The 18336-nt window shown below is 39.9% G+C and overlaps 5 protein-coding genes across 7 annotated transcripts in view; 2 read left to right on the top strand and 3 right to left on the bottom strand.

The window, feature by feature from the left end:
- srgap1a (SLIT-ROBO Rho GTPase activating protein 1a) overlaps positions 1 to 7849 on the bottom strand; it is a 71407-nt gene extending 63558 nt beyond the window's left edge. For all 3 annotated transcript variants that reach the window (XM_056765815.1, XM_056765814.1, XM_056765816.1), the window contains exon 1: positions 7313 to 7849. In XM_056765815.1, the coding sequence (XP_056621793.1) occupies positions 7313 to 7379 (67 nt within the window). In that variant the 5' untranslated portion in view covers positions 7380 to 7849. The remainder of the gene's footprint in view (positions 1 to 7312) is intronic.
- A 478-nt stretch (positions 7850 to 8327) lies between these two features.
- rxylt1 (ribitol xylosyltransferase 1) lies at positions 8328 to 11870 on the bottom strand. Its single transcript, XM_056766355.1, has 6 exons — positions 11521 to 11870; positions 11207 to 11374; positions 10955 to 11057; positions 10491 to 10805; positions 10182 to 10352; positions 8328 to 10063 (listed from the first exon to the last, which is right to left on the bottom strand). Exons 1-6 carry the CDS (start codon positions 11663 to 11665, stop codon positions 9661 to 9663), a joined length of 1305 nt encoding a protein of 434 aa, XP_056622333.1. The 5' UTR covers positions 11666 to 11870; the 3' UTR covers positions 8328 to 9660.
- Positions 11871 to 11926: 56 nt separating this feature from the next.
- Positions 11927 to 13251, top strand: LOC130435609 (cytochrome b-c1 complex subunit Rieske, mitochondrial-like). Its single transcript, XM_056766357.1, has 2 exons — positions 11927 to 12145; positions 12572 to 13251. Exons 1-2 carry the CDS (start codon positions 12016 to 12018, stop codon positions 13180 to 13182), a joined length of 741 nt encoding a protein of 246 aa, XP_056622335.1. The 5' UTR covers positions 11927 to 12015; the 3' UTR covers positions 13183 to 13251.
- Positions 13252 to 13490: 239 nt separating this feature from the next.
- On the bottom strand, positions 13491 to 14485 carry zgc:112052 (protein C19orf12 homolog). Its single transcript, XM_056766358.1, has 3 exons — positions 14331 to 14485; positions 13899 to 14081; positions 13491 to 13816 (listed from the first exon to the last, which is right to left on the bottom strand). Exons 2-3 carry the CDS (start codon positions 14056 to 14058, stop codon positions 13551 to 13553), a joined length of 426 nt encoding a protein of 141 aa, XP_056622336.1. The 5' UTR covers positions 14059 to 14081; positions 14331 to 14485; the 3' UTR covers positions 13491 to 13550.
- Positions 14486 to 14834: 349 nt separating this feature from the next.
- Positions 14835 to 18028, top strand: LOC130435607 (uncharacterized). Its single transcript, XM_056766354.1, has 7 exons — positions 14835 to 15289; positions 15480 to 15703; positions 15815 to 15913; positions 16087 to 16188; positions 16312 to 16425; positions 16501 to 16609; positions 16694 to 18028. Exons 1-7 carry the CDS (start codon positions 15073 to 15075, stop codon positions 17782 to 17784), a joined length of 1956 nt encoding a protein of 651 aa, XP_056622332.1. The 5' UTR covers positions 14835 to 15072; the 3' UTR covers positions 17785 to 18028.
- Positions 18029 to 18336: the final 308 nt, after the last annotated feature.

The following is an 18336-nucleotide window of genomic DNA, read 5'->3' on the forward strand; positions in this document are numbered from 1 at the left end:
GGTTCAAGCCGACCATTCACAGCACTTGCAGTCCAAGTCGCATCGACGTGACATTTTTGTAGAGGTGCGCCTTATTATGTATTTTCGTTTGAAAACACTCACTAAAACCCTCCTGAAAACGCTTACATTTGTGTACTGTGAATGAGTAAGACGCTTCAACACTTGTCATTTCTTTCATACATTTATTTACTTTCCGCTTCATTATACTGTAGAACAAAGGCGCTGTGCTTTTGTGACTATAAAAGTGCACAGGCGAGAAAATATGCGAATAAAAGAGTAAACATTAAAGAAATGGAATCTGATGGATTTATGAACTGACATTAACGCTATCAAACAGGTAAACAGCCAAAAAAAAACGCATCACATGAACTCCACACTATTGTGTTACGAAAATTGTGTTGTCAAATTTATACAGTTTGGAGAGCGTTTTCAAAAAGGTGTGTTATGGTTTACAAAACTGAGAACACTTTCAACCGAAGGTTTCAAGCGAAAATGTATACGTTTGAACAGGGCTTCAGCTTGTCTGAAATGATACAAAAAGAAACCTTTTGTGTTTTCTAATCCAGTAAAAAATAAATTGTAATTCTTCATGAAACTCACTGAATCTACCAAAGCTTTTATATCTTCATGTGGCCTCAAACCATCAACCGTCCTTGAAAACAACAGAACAACAGAGCCACATTTAAATGTGTCGGTGCCAGCTTGAGATCTCCTGTCATTTTAATATTAAAGCAATCTCCTGCCAAGCTTTCACTGCTCATCCGAAAGACACCATCATCACTCTTCAACTTTCCCTCTTTAACCATTATTCCTTGACCACGTATTTGATGAGCATAATCATGACCCAACTGGTCAGCATGCCAAAATCTGCTCGTACGTGGAAGCTGCCAAACATTTGATTCTTTGGGATTGCATTAATTTAAGCAGGATAAAAACAAAGACATGCTGGGCAATGAGCCAGAAGCATTTGTACAGAAAGAACAGCCAAGTCAGTAGACCAATCCAACTGTACACGTCGAGTAGCATTATGGGCTGTGCAAAGAACCGCAGCAGGGTTATACAACAAATAAACTTCAAAAGGAAAATCTATAATGTGTGTACAAGATGGCAAGACCCACAATGACAAGAGCTTTAGCGGGAGGCCTTGGGGAGGGAATGCAGGTGTTGTGAGGATGCATCTTGGGTTGCTTTGAGTAACAGACGATAAACAATGACAGAGTGATCCGCACGGTTGCTATGGGAACACATACACAAGCATCAGAGCCTTTTGATCTGTTGGGAAAGATCGAGAAAGAGTGAGACACAGAGCATTTTATATTCATCTAAGGCTAAAACGGAAAAAACGCATAGCAAATGCAGCTTTGTTACAACAGCCTTCCCAAACAGATCCACCTTTATCATTCCGTCTGAATCTTTGGAGTGGTTTCAACTCTCCGCCATTTATCTTAATGGCCAACAATTGACTTGCAGAAGCAAATCCATGCTGACTTCAGCTCTCATAAAGGGTGCATCATGATGATGCAATCTAATTTGAAAAATCAAATCAACACCATTAACATAAGCCCTTCCTGATATGATGCTTTTTACAATCGCAATAAATGTAGAAGCAGTGGTGCACTTTACTCAGAGGATCAACCCAAATCAGTAGTGGTCGACAAATGGTCTTTTGGACACACTGAACATTCAAGGAGAGCTAAGCAATCAGCTTTACACAACAGTCATGATCTGAAGACCCAGGAAACAAATAAAACAAAGGGCATTGCATAACATTTTTATTAAATAAATTAAACTGTAGCCAGGACTGTAGCTAGAAATGTCCTGCCATCTTCTTCCCGTGACACAGCTGTACTCTGTAAAAATACCTGACAAGCTTTGGTATCGCCTTGGGAAATCTTGTCTTTTTAGACTGGTTAGTCTTTACAATTTTAACAGGAGGCTGATGGGAACGTTTCTCTGTGGCAGACCATGACGGGTCCCAAGGGAAGGTTTCTCTGCTCGGTCTGTTATCATGGCTTCGATTGCTCTTATTCCAAAGTTTTTCAGATGGAGTTATTCCGATTTTTTTCTCCCAGAGATGCATCAAAGACTGGGAGAGGCGACTAAAAATGTTGCCTAAAAACATGGCTGTAGAATGACATATTGATACACCACATTTTTTCATGCATTCTGACTTATTTACACCGTTAAAAGTGTTGGATTCTCATGCTTAACATGAGCAAAGTGTCAAAAACGAGTTGGAAGTATAAAATAGTATTTCTAACCAAAATGTACTCCCTCAGCTTTCGCACAAGTTTTGCAAAGTTTTTTTAAACCATGAATTACCGTGACGAAACGGAGCTTATTTTACTTTATGGTCAATTTCCTCTAGAAACAAGCACGTGCACACATGAACCAGACGGAGAGAGAGGAAAAGCACGCATCAATATGCTTCCTTCAGCTTTACAAGTGTGTTTGTTTGTTCACTGCATTTCGGTGATGGATGTTTAATAAAAGGTGGATATAACACTGGATTTGCAGATGTATAGTGAATCAACAGTTATGTAGAGATAATGCGATGATGATATATTGTGTGCACAGGTTTAAGTACCGCTCACGGCACGTCTCCAGGAGCTCGACAGTTTTCGTAAATAATTTTACAACTCAATCTATTTTTTATAAATGTGATAAAACGAAATTCTCTTCAGAGATATAAAGTATTTAACACTACTCTATAGGTACTCAAGATTTATATGAGATTGGCGGAAATTGCCTGCGTTACCTCGTCTTTAACTCCTAAGGCATTGCAATAATGCACTAAATCAAACTATTCACATATCACAAAGGGTTTTGTATAACCAGCTTAACTAAAAAATGAAAGCATTGAAAAAATAGAAACAAAAATCTGGCACTTCAATTCTAGATCCAGTAGCTCGAGTTACTTAAAGCTGGTTTCTTTTTGCTAAACACCCACAATACCCCTTGACTTACTATTGTTCATGTTCAGGATGGTGGACAAGAGGGCGTGACATGTGGGTGGAGCGAGGTAGATTTTATTGGGTGGGGTGAAAGCCCTGCATGCATGGAAAGACTAAGCAGAAGATAGGCTTAGTCTATCAAACAAGACAGAGGGAGAGTGGACACAGATGGTATCATCAATAACCCCCACTGTCCCTTCCACCACCAACGGTGAACATCTACTGTTGGACCACCACACTTTAGCACAAAGGCTGATGGCCCGGCCGGAGCAGATGGTGGGTATTTGTGGACCTGCGGGGAGCGGTGGTACAGGATGACCAAAGCAGGAAGTGTGGGAATTCTACAGAAAAAAAGACACTTCATTTACAATAAATGACTGCAGTTAATTGTGATGACATGGCTGTCTGAAGGATTAATTGGCTTTGTTTTTATTATAATATACTGAATTTAAAGAATATTGTTCATTATATTAAATGAAAAGCAACAATCATAAACTTTTGGGGTTGTGTTTAAAGGGATAGTTCACCCAAAAATTATGTCATCATTTACTCACACTCATGCTTCAAAAATTGCATAAACATCTTTGATCTGTTGTCACAAAAAATATCTTTATTTGTGTTCAGCAGAATAACAAAATTTACACAGGTTTGGAACAACTTGAGGGTGAGTAAATGATGACAGAATTTTCATTTTTTGGTGAACTTCCCCTTTAACATAGTAAGCACAACAGTAAAAAAAAAAAAAAGTTGAAATGCCACTGAAACTGAAACTAGGGGCCCCATGATTATTTAATATGATCTGTTCTCTAACACTTTAAATATTGCATAATCAAACTATATTATTAATATATATTCTAGCATTGAAGATGACACAACCCTTAGGATTGCCCTAAAGGTGACTGAAAGCTTACAAGATCACTTCTGCCACATTGAGCATCACTCCATCAAGTTTTTGACAATAAACTCACACACCTTTTTAATTCATGAAGACTGATGCCACCGTGACAAAGTAAAACTGACACTCCTTAAAGCTTGGTGACATAACAAAAGGGCTAACAACTAGTACTTATTTCCTGCATCTCGAAAGCTATTGCTAAGTCACACCCAACACATAGTGTAAGGGATAATGTACATGCAGCCGGTTGTTATCGCAGAAATAAGCCCTGACAGTGTGATCGACGCGAAGTGGGGGGTCTTGTTTCATATTGAAGGGACTTATTTTGTACAGCCGGCTACTTGTACATTATGTCGCTACTTCCCACGATAGAAAAAAAACTAGACATGAAATGTGAATAATTTTTTTTCATTTTTACCGAATGCAGACCTTTCGCAAGGAAAGGCCGTTTACTTTCGGTTTTAAGGTAAGAAACGAATTTCAAATGTCACGAACAGGCAACTTTGTTTAATCATTTGCAAATATAATGTCATATATCTTATTAAAAGATATATTTATATTTAGTTTGTCAAAAAACCTGTCAAATTGATTTTTGAGAGGTTTTTATCTGGAAATAACCAACCAGCAAATGTCACGATTGGCCAAACCGAATCAAGCATTCCAACGAGCCGTGTAATAAAAACGAATAAAGTCTTGTGAAGTAATGCATAATTCAGCAGTGCATAAGAAGGTTTGCGTGTAATTGAAATGCTGCATTAGAGGCTATAACATTTATAGGGGGAATTTTCTTGCATGACAGGCTGTGGACAGCACCCCTGCCAGCAGGCAACAGGAGCAGGCCAGCGAGTCGTGACCTGGTGCCACGAGCAGAATGCCAACTGTGCATCATCAAACGAACAATCTGGCCAAAGTAAACAATGCTATTGTGTTTTCCAGCACCCCATGAGAACAAATTATAAGTTTACTCTTCGCTGCACTTAAGTAATACAACCATGCTTATTTAAAGGGACAGTTCACACAAAAATAAAAACTCACCTTCTCACCTTTGAGTTGTTCCAACTCTGCATACATTTCTTTGATCCGATGAACAGAAAGAAAGATATTTGGAAGAGAGCTTAACCAAACGGTTCTTCTTTGCCATCATTGCCTACCATAGTAGGAAAAATTACAATGGTAGTTAAAAGTGCCCCACAACTGTTGGCTTTCCTACATTCTTCTAAATATCTTCTTTTGTATTTAACGGAACAAAGAAATTTACAAGACAATTTTACCTACTAGTGTGATTTCTCCGCCTTTCATTTCGAGCTGGCTGAACTAACCTGTTAACTCGAAAACAAGCTTTAAGTGACTCATGATGGTACGAAAGCACACTAAATGAGTCAGAGTTAAAACTGAAGTAGATCAAACATTGCTGAGTTTATAGTTCAGAAAAACTGTATAAGCAAGACAAGATGTCAAGACTACGTTGTAGTTGAGTAGGCGGGGCGAGACCGTGGTTCGCTCATTGTTAATGAGCGCCGAATCACGTAGGAGATCGGGAGGATATAAGAGGACGAGCGACCGGACCGTTGAAGAGAGAGGACTGGGCCCGAACATGTTTTACATTTGTATTTGTATTTATGTTTCATTCGTCGGCCATCGACCATGAGGGGGCGCCGCCTGTCATTTTACTTCCGTGTTTTTGTTTTTTATTTGTTCGCCGGCGTTCTGCCGTGAGGGGCCGGCGGCTGTTTATAATTTACATTAAACTTTAACTGTCTTCCGGTTCCCGCCTCCTTCCTTCCTTACTTTGAATCTCTCTACATACGTATGGAGTACTGCTGATAGTAAACAAAGGTAAAAAAATCCCTGTAAACATCAAAACAAACTTTACCCCATTTACCATATTAAAACACATCTGAGGTTTCATTGTGTATGATTCATCGTAACTCCGTCCGGAGGAAAAATGTTTGTCTTTCCTCAAAATATAACAACTTTCTACGCTCTTCAAACTAATTTCTTTACCAGTCGAACTTTTCAAACTCTCCCAACCAACCACAGTAGTTAACCCACAATTTTTTGATAAAGCCAAGTTCCCAAAATTCTGGTTTACTCTCTATTAAAAAGGACATTTTTGTTGTTACTGCTATGCTTTACCTCAACCAATATCATTTTTACAACTACGGCTGCAGTTTTCCAGAGATAGATCATTCCTAAAAAGTCCAATCAGGTTAGGGAAACAATTTGGTAGTCCGATAAAAAGCTAGACTAGCTGTAACAATCTGACAGAACACGACATTGAAAATCAGATGACAGAATAGCAGTTTAGTATACATAAACATAAAATATGCACAAACATAAAATCCACACCACATGCAAATTATAAAGTTCATAAAAATGGTCAAGCGGACAAAATGTTTCATTCTTCTACATCCGATATGAGGAGTAACACAACACCACAATGTTAACGCAATGGTCAACACCCCACATGGGTTTGTTTAGGGTTAGTGCTTTAAGAAGTCATCCTCTGCCAGTTGTGGAAAAAAAAGAGATGGCTGAGTGAAGAGTCTCTTCATGTTATTACGACCCCATTTGGCCGCCAGCGCAAAGCTAATGAGTCTCTCTGCACGAATCCCGTGCATCACAGTGCTATTAACAGTCTTAGTCATCATATGAGCAAGACCCTGAACATTCCTACCAAATGAGCACTGCTGCTCCAACAAACATACTATGTCATGATACCAGTGTGTACCTATCTCTCTCTACATAAATAACAGACATCTCTGGAGGACTCAGCCCTCGGCGGGATGCCACATCCCCATGGTTACAAAAATGCAGCTGAACTGCCTCTTTCCTGCAATGATGCTCGGGAGAGCGAAAAAGGCCGTCTTGTGTTTGCAAGAAACTAAGAGGGAAGTTCTTGAAAAAGTTTACTGTGACCCAAGACAAGGTGCATTCCACGTTTTAGGGGGGAAATATTTACATTTACATTTATGCATTTGGCAGACTATCCTACACATAGGTATGTGCAATCCCATGGGATCGAACCCACAACCTTGCTCACTGAGCTACAGGAAATATTGCATTCATTGTAATATAGATATGAGAGCAAAGCCAGCATTGAAAAAATACATTATATAAGGATATTATTAAATATTTAATTCTGGGTAAAAAAGCAAATCAGTCACATTAGAGTTGAGACTTGACATGAACTCAACAAAGCAAGTCCATTTAACACTATTGCAGCTGTGGCATTGTTTACAATGTGGACGGAAATGCACGTACCATAAACTTCATCAAACCTGTTGTTTGCCAAACAACATTCCTCCCATTTTTACTCATAATACTCGATCTGTGCATTACATTATCCGCACGATTGCCCAAACTGGGATGTGTTGGGATGATTAAATACTTTCACTGCACCATTGCCTCGGCCAGTCACTCACTCTCGCATTTAAACGCTCTTGAATACAGAGACCCGTACCTTTGACTTGGCTCTCGTACTCCACGATGATTTCTTTGTCCTTCTTGAACTTTGCGTTGTTCGACATGTTTTAATCGTCCAACCGGGCGACCGATGAATAAGTTATCGGGATGTTTGCAAGCCGACGTGTTTGTTGATACTATTTTTCCTCACAACGCCCAGCGCATCCCAAGTATTTGCCAAGTTGTTCAGGCTGAAAATCCAAAACAAACACCACCGCGAATGTTCATCGTTTTTCCGAACGAGTCATAAACGATCCCGCATGAAATTGCGCCGTCGGGGCAGACAGGCACGGGAAGAGTTTCCTGTAGTCGTTCCCAAGTAACACCTTCCTCCTCGGGCGAACGTCTGCGGCTTTATCCAGCAACGTATCCGAGCTTTCTGTCTTTATTCACCCGCCGACAGATATGGATACACAGGGCAGCATAATGAAACGCTATAATGGACCGGCGTGACTTTCGGCACCGTTCCGCGCGTCCGAGTGACTGATCGCCAGACAGTTTTGCGGATTTTGACTGACCTCAAGGCAGCTGGATAAGCAAGTGGTTGGAAATGGGAGGGATTTGAGGTGTGTGAGGGGGAGGGGGCGCAAGTAGCGGAAATGTGGACGGGATTGAAAACTTTTCAAAGCAGCTGTTTTAGGAATTAATCGATGCGATGATAAATGTTGTAACTTTAGGTGCATTTAAATCAAAAACGTAAGAAGTAATTGTAATTTGAGTTTTCACATACCAGGAATGTTAAAATTATTACGCTACAGAATCCTAAAACCTCAATATAATTTCTGACGTTTTAGGTTTTACTTCATTGGGTATATTTCATCTTTTTTAACAGCTTACGTTACTTGTAGTGCATCTATGCCCTCTAGTTGTAGGTTTTAGTATTACACTGCTATCTATGAGGTTTGAACATTATGCATTAGAAATAAAACTTTTTGTAATTTAAGTAGAATAATTGTATATGGTGGTATACAAGTGTAAAAATAAAGATAAACAAGTTTTAAAGTAAACTCGTGGTTTTATTTACATAGCACTAAGCGGGAAACAACTTTACACGCGTGACACGTCCAAACATTTCAATTCAATTTTATTTATATTGCGCTTTTCACAATCTGCATTGTTCCAAAGGAGCTGTACAGGAGAAAAGAAGAAAAACAGATAAGCACAGCGCATGGATTGTTTTAATAAATAATATCTCATAAAAGCAGTCTCCCTGTGGCGAGGAACCCAAACTCCAATAATAAATAAATGGAGAAAAGGAAACCTCGGGAGAAACCATTCTCAGTTGGGACTCGGGAGGGCCAGGTCCCCTCTGATGTGTCACAGCAGCACTCAGTGACTTTGACTTAAAGTTACTGAGTAAATGCTTATGAACAATATGGAGAGCTTATTAGTTGTGATATAGGAAATCTCAGTTGTTGAAACTGTTTAGGTCAAGTTTTTTGACAACAGAAGGAATGTTGTAAGCAGGAAAAAAACTGTAATGTAACAGGGTATCATTAACTTGAAAACTTGAAATTGAAACTGCTTAGCATTTAAATCTACATTTACTAAATTTAGTGTTGTAAATTCCATTCCATTTTCTACCGCTTATCCGAACTACCTCGGGTCACGGGGAGCCTGCGCCTATCTCAGGAGTCATCGGGCATCAAGGCAGGATACACCCTGGATGGAGTGCCAACCCATCGCAGGGCACACACACTCACTCACTCATTCACTTGTTGTAAATTCATGAAATTAAATTTTTATCTGGTTACCGTCTAAGTAACTAAAGAAAGCCCAGTTAGATAACAACATACACTTTACCACATGAAGGTATTTTGTATTTTCTTCATTACATGTCATAATTTATAATAAATGAATACTTAGTAAACATGGAGAGCATTAATGCACAGCAGCATCTGATTAACACCTATTTAAAGGGATAGTTCACCCCAAACTATTTTTTGTCATCATTTATTGACCCTCATGCTATTCGAAACCTGTTTTTGACTCTTTGTTCGGTGGAATCATTTTTTTTGATAAATGTCTCAAGTGGTTTGTGTACATACAATGGCAGTCAATAAAGGGGCCAATGTTGGGTGCAAAATTCTTCAAAAAATCTTGTTTTGTGTTCATGAGAAAAAAAAGTCCAGATTTGGAATTATATGAAGGTGAGTAAAGGATGAAATAATACATTTTGGAGCGAACTATCCAATCAACAATTTTAAATTACAAATGAACACAATTACAAGTAAAACATCACTGTATGTAAACTAAACGTGTCTCTAAAAAAGGGTGATATCAATGCATAGCATCTCTATAAATCACATTTCACTTTCTTAATTCCGATTGACTTTCAAGTTCATCCTAACTGACTTTGAAAAAGGCATCTTCCAGGACCTCTGTGAATTTGTCCTTCATCTGCTGACGGAAGCCGTTGTACCACTCTAACAGTCTCATTCTCCTCTCTGCTTTCTCTTTTTGGCTCATGCCTCTCTCTTTCTCCAGGATACCAGACAGCTCCCTCCAGTCCTTGAGAAAGATGAAGGGTGCTCCTGCATCCTTAAGTAGTCGGAGTGGGGACCGGGTGCCGGCTGAACAGGCACCTGGAGTCAGGACGTCCTCCACCACAGGCACAGAGCCATAGGCGCAGGCTTCATAGATGCGATAGCACTCTGTGTTTATTCCCACTGGACAAAGAGTGAGGTCACTTTGCGCTAGGGCCATCTGGTACTTTCTGGAAGTGTCTGTCGTCTCCTGTGGAAACCACCTGTTGACACAGCATGCAAGAAGTGTTGTAAAACAAAATAATACTTATACAAACCTTCATTTTTTGGAGATAACTCAAAACAGATTAGAAAACAGACATTACTTTTAGAAATACATACTTCTCTCTAGCAAGCATTAAACACTCTTTCTCCATTCCCTTCTGCTTAAAGATGCTCATCAGAGTTTCCCTAGAGGAATTTTTATAGACTGTCCCGAGAAAGTTGCAGAGGTATGGCCTGGCAGAGTTCACCATCTGACTGTTAAGAGTGATGACGGGAAAATTCCTGTATCTGCAGAGACAGAAAAAATATTCAGAGAATCTGATCCATACAGGAAAACACTGATTTATACTTTGTAAAAACTATTTCTTAAAAAAAATGATGATACTATTATATTTGTTAAATATATTTGAAGAAATAATATCTTACGTGGCAACACCGAGAGGCCACTGAAAGATGTCTTTATTGTTGACCCAAGGACTGTCATACACAAGAAACAGCAGGTCCACAAAACCTCCATTCCTCTTCAGGTAAGGACTGATCCAGTCATTATTACACTGCTCATTGCCCAAAAGGACCACCGCTACCCGGGACAGAGAGTGAGCCTGAACCAGTCCCTGGACATACTGAAGCCACTGGATGGAGTAGGAAATTTTTTGCTGAACACGGCCATTTAACACCAACACCCCACTGTCTGTGTCAAGAGATATGTGTCCTTGGACCACTGCTGGCCCTGTGTAGAAACTGAGCACATGAGCAACTATTATTATAATAAATATTTCAACAAATATTGTTGTTTCCACAATTAGTATATAACAGCCTGAGGATGCATTCTCATAAACCAAGTCATCTAAATGTCCGTTTTAGCTTTTCTTGTACAGGTGAAAACTCACCTAAAATTGATCTTCCCCGACTGAATCTCTCCCTCTCTCCATTGACTAGATCTGTCAGGTGGGTTAAGAGGCCCCTCCAAAATATGTTCCCACAGATAAAGACCTAGGAACATGGAAACATGGAGGATGTGTGGTCTTTTGTATGTTCTTTTCATATTTAATCATCAATCATACATCCCAAAAAAATCAGGCAATCGTGTCATTTAGAAAAGACAATGCTATTACTTCTGGAATCAACACATTTCAACTCACCTATGGCAGCTTTTCCCCAGATCTGAACTTTATATCTTTTTGGCATGTTCTTGGCCATACGATCTTGGTATGATTTGAAAGCATCTCGGTTTTTCTGAACAACGATGGATTGCTCACGTTCGTCTTCCTCCCATGGGTTCCACTCTTCCTCACCTGCTTTCCCATTATCTACAAACATGGACATGTATCAATGCGCATGATGTAATAGTTATATAGTCAGGCGTATTAATTAAGCAAACGTTTAATTGCACGATATATTTCATCATATTATTAACACGTTAACGATTTTTTCATTAGTTCATTCATTCTCTTACCTAAAGTCGCAGAGCCTTTTTTGACTACTCGATGCACACGAGAAACAACCCTTTTATTAAAGAACACGTTATATGCTGCATAGAGTGAAAATATCGCATACGCTAGAACAACTATGATCACTATTTTACGCATGAAAAATCTCATGTTTAATTTTCAGGTGACCATCCTGCGCGTCCCGACCACTGATCCCGACAACTGTTTACAACGCTCAGAAACGCGCTTTTCAGTGCCTCTTCAAAAATACAAAAACACGGTCATATATAACGCTTTTAAAAAATAAAGTTGATGTTATGATTAACAAGTGTCATTTATTTAACATCAGAATAGTCGACGTAAGGAAATTTCGTTGCTATTTATTTTTGTATTGCGCGCTGTCCGTTCAGGCAGTACTCGGTCAGCTATAAGACGAACTGGGAGGAGTTTTAAAGGCACACGCTCTCTCTTCAGAGGTCGGTGTGACCGGTCGGGCTGTAAGGATTTTAAAGCGCTTTAACATGTTGTCCATAGCCGCTCGTTCGGGGGCTTTGTCCCCTTACCTGCAGGCGCCCATGAAAGCTTTACTCCCCGCAGTAGGAAACACTGGAGACGTGCTGAAGAAGTCTGCTCGTCCGGCTTCTCTGAACGGTAAGGTGGTCTCATAACCTCCGCAGGAATCTTGACAGGCTGGTCAGGCTCTTGACATCTCACGCTGATCCCTCAAGTGTTAGTGCCTGTTATGCTGGTGAAAGGCTTCAAACCTTGGACAGGATTGAAGGTGGTAAATTAGTTTATTTTTTGTAAAGAGAGACATTAGCCTGGGATCCCTTATTCTTCAATATGTGTAATATGATATTTGTACTAAAATCATGGCAGTTCTGATGATAATCAATCAATAAAAGCATGGTTACTTACTACACAATGATAAAACCGTGGTAACTTTCATTAGGAATGCTTTTTTGATGGTTTGTCATTTATTGTTCGCCATTCTTTCTGAAGTAGAGCAAATGTCCATAACACATTGACACCGTACTATTATTGGCCTAAAAAAAGTGGTGTTTATCTTTTTGGTAGGTCATTTTGAAGCACGCCTTGCTCATACTGACATCAAAATTCCTGACTTCTCTGATTATCGCCGTGGTGAGGTCATGGATCCAAAGAAGTCCTCCCAGGACAGTGGTGAGGCTCGGAAGGTCTTTTCTTACCTGGTGACTGGATCCACCGCTGTGCTGGGCGTCTACACTGCCAAAACTGTGGTGTCCCAGTTCATTTCTTCAATGAGTGCATCTGCTGACGTCCTGGCCTTGTCAAAAATCGAGATCAAGTTGTCCGATATTCCAGAAGGGAAAAACATGACGTTCAAGTGGAGAGGTAAGCCTCTCTTTGTCCGCCACAGAACAGAGAAGGAGATCACAGCTGAGGAGAGCGTAGACCTTTCAGAGCTTCGGGATCCCCAACATGACAAAGATCGTGTCGCCAACCCCACATGGGTTATCGTCATTGGTGTGTGCACGCACCTTGGTTGTGTCCCAATCGCAAATGCTGGCGACTACGGTGGGTACTACTGCCCCTGCCATGGGTCGCATTATGATGCCTCGGGGAGGATCAGAAAAGGACCTGCACCCCTCAACCTGGAGGTGCCTTATTATGAATTTCCTGATGAGGATACTGTAATTGTTGGATGAATGGACATTTCATCTAAATGCTTTTATTTGTCTTACAATATCTGTAATAAATACATATTTTAAAACAAGCACCAATTTTTGTTCTAAGGCCTTTGACTTGGTAAAAACAGTTCTTGCACAGAACAAAAATGCATTTAATTATCAGATCAAATTAAAACCAGCATTCAACAATAGCAATGTCACATGTTCTGAAGTATTACAGTGCATAATTGATAAATAGCTACACCCCATATGCCCTAATAACATCCCGGAAATAAAACAATCAATCTATGTTAGATTCAAGTGTCCCATGTAAACATTTTCTAACTACAGTACTCTGTATGACACATGATTGACTGGTATGAAATGCCAGTGAGGAAATTTTCCTGTTAATCTATATAATGCACTTCAGCTTGAAGCTCCCTATGAACATAACTCAAAAGGGCAGCTGTCACCTGCTGCTGAAGTGAGGCATTTCCCATTACAAGGGCAGTAAGTTGTGCAACATCAGTCCACGTTATTGAGCCCAAGATGGCTACAATATCTTCATAAAGTCTTTGCTGCTGGTTTGGTGTCAGTTCCATGATAACCTGGGGGAGAGATCTAAACTGTCCGCTTGTCAACCAACATCCAAGAAGTCCACCAACAGCACCACCTTAAAAACAGTAATGCACATAAGTAAAAATCAGAACAACAGTTTCGTACTGCAAAAACATTTTAACGCAATTAAAACTTACCTACTGCAATTCCTAGAGGACCACCTATTAAACCTCCAGCAAAAGCTAGACCACCGGCTGCCACTGCTCCCTTCCCAGACTGCTTCACTGTTGCCTTCACTTGCTGATTTGTAGACAGTTCGCAACAAAGCTTCATTACGTCATCAACACGTGGCGGCATCTTTGAAATATTTTCAATGGACCCTGAAAAATGTCAAAAGTTATTTGCGCACATGGCATAATATGATCTATATTTATCGCTTGACTACTTTTAACATATATGAGTGCATTGCTTGGCTTGTTCATTTACAAGATATCAAAAACATTTCTATAAAAATGCGTAATGTAAATATAAAAAAATATAAGTAAAACATATTTAAATGAATGTACAAGGAAACAAGAGAAACATTTTTATAACGCAAGGACAGAATAATTAACGAGTTGTTGTCTTACCTTAACATTAAATTCGAGATTTCCTATTAATAGAGGAATATCAAAAGTGTGTCATCAGACATGTAATTTGGAAATGTGCTGCTCACATCAAATCAATCAAACCACCAAAAGTCAACACATCACGCCAACAAGGCAAGCGCTGTGTCACGCTGCCCCGTGTGAAGCAAGATATATAATTTTCAAAATAAAAGACCCCAACCTAATAAATGTTTTTAACAAGTTAGAATACTTTTTAAACCACGTCTAGTCATATGTCGTTCAGATGATTTACAACGACATTTTACTTGTTTAATAATTTATTACGGCACCACCAGCTGTCAGAAATAAGCATTGAAGCAGGTTCTTCGAGTTTTAAAGCTGTGAAAAACTCAAATTTCTCACATGTTCGCTATGGGAATTATAAATGAACAATTGTATCTACTTTAATAATATGCTAAATGTATACTAATATAAAGGTAATATAAACGTTTTTACGAAAAGTACTTTTATTTTGTAAAGTTCTTTCAGCTGAGCGTTTTTTTTAAAGTCAGCTATCTTTTGTTGATCGAGACCGAATCTGCTGGCTGTCGTTTTTAAGTTAAATTCCACCCGTTTTAATATCTATAGAACTTTAATACTACATTTAATAGAAACTTAATCGAGGGTTTTTTACACTTCCGTCACTTACCAGTTAAGCTTGCCCGGACATGCCTGAACGATGTGACTTTTAAATAGAGTTCATCTCCCCGCTGCCATTCATTGGATGTTTCCAGCATCCACCAAGCGCACAGCAGGCTTTATTTACACTGACAAGAGCCGATGCTTGGATAACATGACAGTGCTGAAGACCGAATCTCCCGCTTTGTCCGTGATGAATGAAAAATTGTGGTTGGAGAAAGCATGCTCTAACCTGATTCCCGAATTACCTTTATGGATTATTGAATATGCATGGAGTAAACGGATGATGGAGGTCCTAATAGGTGGGTTATCTTTTTTTTGTAATAACAAAAACGTACTCGAATTCATGCATTTGCTCGTAATTATACAGTTATAAGTGTGGTTATTGTATCTGTACCCTGAGTTGGTGATCAAGATGTGGATTTCAACTGAACTCTATTCAAATTCAAGCTACCACATTTGAATGAATGGAATATACCATTTATTTTCCAGTTCTAGGTCCTCCGTTATGGCTGGAAGGTGATATGTGTCTTCTGACTCCTGAAGAGCCTTGCAGAATCCGTGTGGTGTCCGCAGAAGTCTGGAGGATCGTGCAAGCCAGAGACTTCAAGCACTTTGAGAGAGTCACCAAGTTTTTGGATGTTACTTACATGCTTGTGCCACGACTTGTGACCTCCATCAGACACATGAAGATCGTGTTTGGCCTGCAGACGCTTGTGAGACATTGTTTTTTGACTGGTGGCAGTTCGATGAGAGACTAATTCACCATAATATATTTTTCAAGACTGTAATGGTTTCTGATCATTTTTCTATGTGTGCATGTTAAGGTTATAATGTGGATGCTGTGGAACGACGAGAACACCGCTAAGATCAATGACAAGATTGAGAGTTTGTTCCCTAACAGCCTGCCCCAGTATTACAAATGTGTAAGTACAAGCTCATCCCACTAGGGAGCACCACGATGCAGTGAAGATGAAGAACAGATTTGCTGTGTGTGATTCTATACGTGGGTCCTTGGTGAAATCACGAGTCGTTATTACACAAAGCACTTTACACAAGTAATGTCTTCATTTTTTTATTAAATGGTGCTCCTTCACAGTGCCGCAGGTACCTGGAGCTGATGCAGAAGAACGTAGATGAGTTCAAGTCCTTTGCTCGTGGCCTCGCAGGAGACAGGAGCATGCGCGAGGCTTACATTCGGGTAAATTAAAGTTTGTGTTGTTAACACTCCTTATTTTTATATATGTATAGTGTTTGTTTAAAATAATTTTTTATAAATAGTCAATCAAACATCTTGATATCAGCAATTGATTTACTTTTACAGGATTTGATAGAGGAGCAGTATGGTGAACGCTATGCACAGAAACTGGAAGAGAGACTATCACACTATCTGGAAGAGCTGAAAAAAGCTTTGCCACATCCGACACATATTGAACAGGTGTGTGCGTGTTGACACTTCATGTGTAGTCTACGTGATTTGTGTTTTTAATCAAATTTATGTGAACATGTCCAGGTACTGACACACTCACCACCGCAGGGGGCAGGAGAGAAGATTCTGAAGGAATTACTTGCACAGAATAATGCTTCTCTGTCCAACATTCTGAAAAGACTTCTAAACTGCGGTAAGAAATACGATTTGAGCTCAGAACGCATCACATTAGCTTTGCAAATATGGTATTTTGATCTGCATTTTTTCTGTCTTTCAGCTTTAACGACACATCTGAGCTTGGATGACAGCATCTCACCATCACTGACTTCAAACGCGTGTGAGGAACCGAGAGAAGCTGGTGTTTGTAAACAGCATCATGGAACCCTGCATGTTGTTTCCAGACCATCTCAAGACAGCACGAAGGAAGACCAACTCTCACAAACCAGCTCAAAGGAGTTATTTGTTTCCCAGGGCTTGTGGCAGAGAAGTCAAACTGTTCCTCAGGAAAGTTCAGCAGAGGTGTGTGGAGATGGTCGGGTCATCACATGCACGCAGATGTCGGGTGATCACGCTGGCTGTAGTCCATCTCTGCTGGAGCAGGAGACTGTACGGAGGGGAAAACAGACAGAGAGTGAATCAGAAGCAGAAAGAAACCGAGAACGTACAGAGCAGATGTGCTCCAGACATGGCAAAAAAATGAGGAGCATCCTTCAGGAATGTTCCGAAGAGCTTGACGGAGAGACCGTCCAGGCAGAATGCACTCCTACATCACCCAAAAGCACTCCACCTCTGCTCACACACTCTCAAACGTCAGCGTCTCCACACCAGAACTCCTTGGCCACTGACACATCTTCGTCATCGCACCAGGATTCCTCCTCTACCAACATTTCATTGTCCTACATTCAAGAAGTGTCGACAAATCATCATTCTGCATCAGCATCAAAGTCTTCAGAGAACCACGTTACACCTTCACCAACTCCTTCGGTTCTCACTTCACGGCCTTCCTCCCTTCTTCAATCCTCCTCATCCCTACAATCTTTATCAAAGCAACGTAACACACTGAGAGAGACTAGAGGCGCAACAGAGCAGGTTTTGGCGACCGTTGATCTCGGTGGACACAATGTGAAACTTTCTTTAGAGAGTCAGAGCTTCCTCATGCAGTCTAGGTTGCTTCAGCCTCAGGTGTGTCTTCATAGACTGAACATGGAAGAAGGCAGGGATTCATCTGGCGACGTTTTAGACGAAGAACATGAGTCTGAGGGAATAAAGTACGCTTTTTTCGATGCAAATACGTTGTACTCTGATACATACTCTGAATCAGATTCGGCAGACTCAGATGACCCTGATTATAACCCTAATGGAAGGTGAATGCAGACTACACCGGAAAGATGTATTTGTATAATTTGTTTGATATGGATTCAGACAGATATTAATGTGGGCCACTCGGCATTCGGGAACGTGTTGCGTAGCACGTTCGCATGTGCATCTGTACTTAAAATCGTCCTGTTATTTATATTGGCAGTAACATTATGTTTGAATAAACATACCATATTGTGTTTTTACCTCATCTTAAATGGAGATTTTACTGAATTTTTATCTTAAATAAATGTCTTGGTGGTATCATGAAGAATAAAATATTGGAGTCTTTTATTACTTGCGTTTAAGGTCCTGAAGCTTTAGACGGTATGAAGAGTTTATCTGATGAATGAATACAAATGAATGATTATGGAGGCACTGTGTGCTGTTTGTATGACCTGGGAAGTTTCTAAATCGTTGTTGACATTCTTCATTCGCTTGACCTGCAGAGTTATGTGAGGACACGCATGATTGTTTTATTTTATTTTATTTATAACAAAGTCAAGCACACCCTATATTTGTATTCCTTGTTCAAGTTGCATTGACCCTAGCTTCAGTTCAAAC

Source organism: Triplophysa dalaica, chromosome 14 (genome assembly GCF_015846415.1).
Source record: "Triplophysa dalaica isolate WHDGS20190420 chromosome 14, ASM1584641v1, whole genome shotgun sequence".
NCBI lineage: Eukaryota > Metazoa > Chordata > Actinopteri > Cypriniformes > Nemacheilidae > Triplophysa > Triplophysa dalaica.

Bases quoted from the DNA above. Each gene is read 5' to 3' on its own strand.
- zgc:112052 (XM_056766358.1), bottom strand. From the start codon at position 14,058: ATGCCGCCACGTGTTGATGACGTAATGAAGCTTTGTTGCGAACTGTCT. The intron at 13,817-13,898 runs GTAAGTTTTAAT...ACTGTTTTTAAG, and splicing joins TCCTCTAGGAATTGCAGTAG to GTGGTGCTGTTGGTGGACTT.
- LOC130435607 (XM_056766354.1), top strand. From the start codon at position 15,073: ATGTTTCCAGCATCCACCAAGCGCACAGCAGGCTTTATTTACACTGAC. The intron at 16,189-16,311 runs GTAAATTAAAGT...TTACTTTTACAG, and splicing joins TGCGCGAGGCTTACATTCGG to GATTTGATAGAGGAGCAGTA. The intron at 16,610-16,693 runs GTAAGAAATACG...TCTGTCTTTCAG, and splicing joins GAAAAGACTTCTAAACTGCG to CTTTAACGACACATCTGAGC.
- rxylt1 (XM_056766355.1), bottom strand. From the start codon at position 11,665: ATGAGATTTTTCATGCGTAAAATAGTGATCATAGTTGTTCTAGCGTAT. The intron at 11,375-11,520 runs GTAAGAGAATGA...CCATGTTTGTAG, and splicing joins AAAAGGCTCTGCGACTTTAG to ATAATGGGAAAGCAGGTGAG. The intron at 11,058-11,206 runs GTGAGTTGAAAT...CCATGTTCCTAG, and splicing joins CTGGGGAAAAGCTGCCATAG to GTCTTTATCTGTGGGAACAT.
- LOC130435609 (XM_056766357.1), top strand. From the start codon at position 12,016: ATGTTGTCCATAGCCGCTCGTTCGGGGGCTTTGTCCCCTTACCTGCAG. The intron at 12,146-12,571 runs GTAAGGTGGTCT...TCTTTTTGGTAG, and splicing joins TCGTCCGGCTTCTCTGAACG to GTCATTTTGAAGCACGCCTT.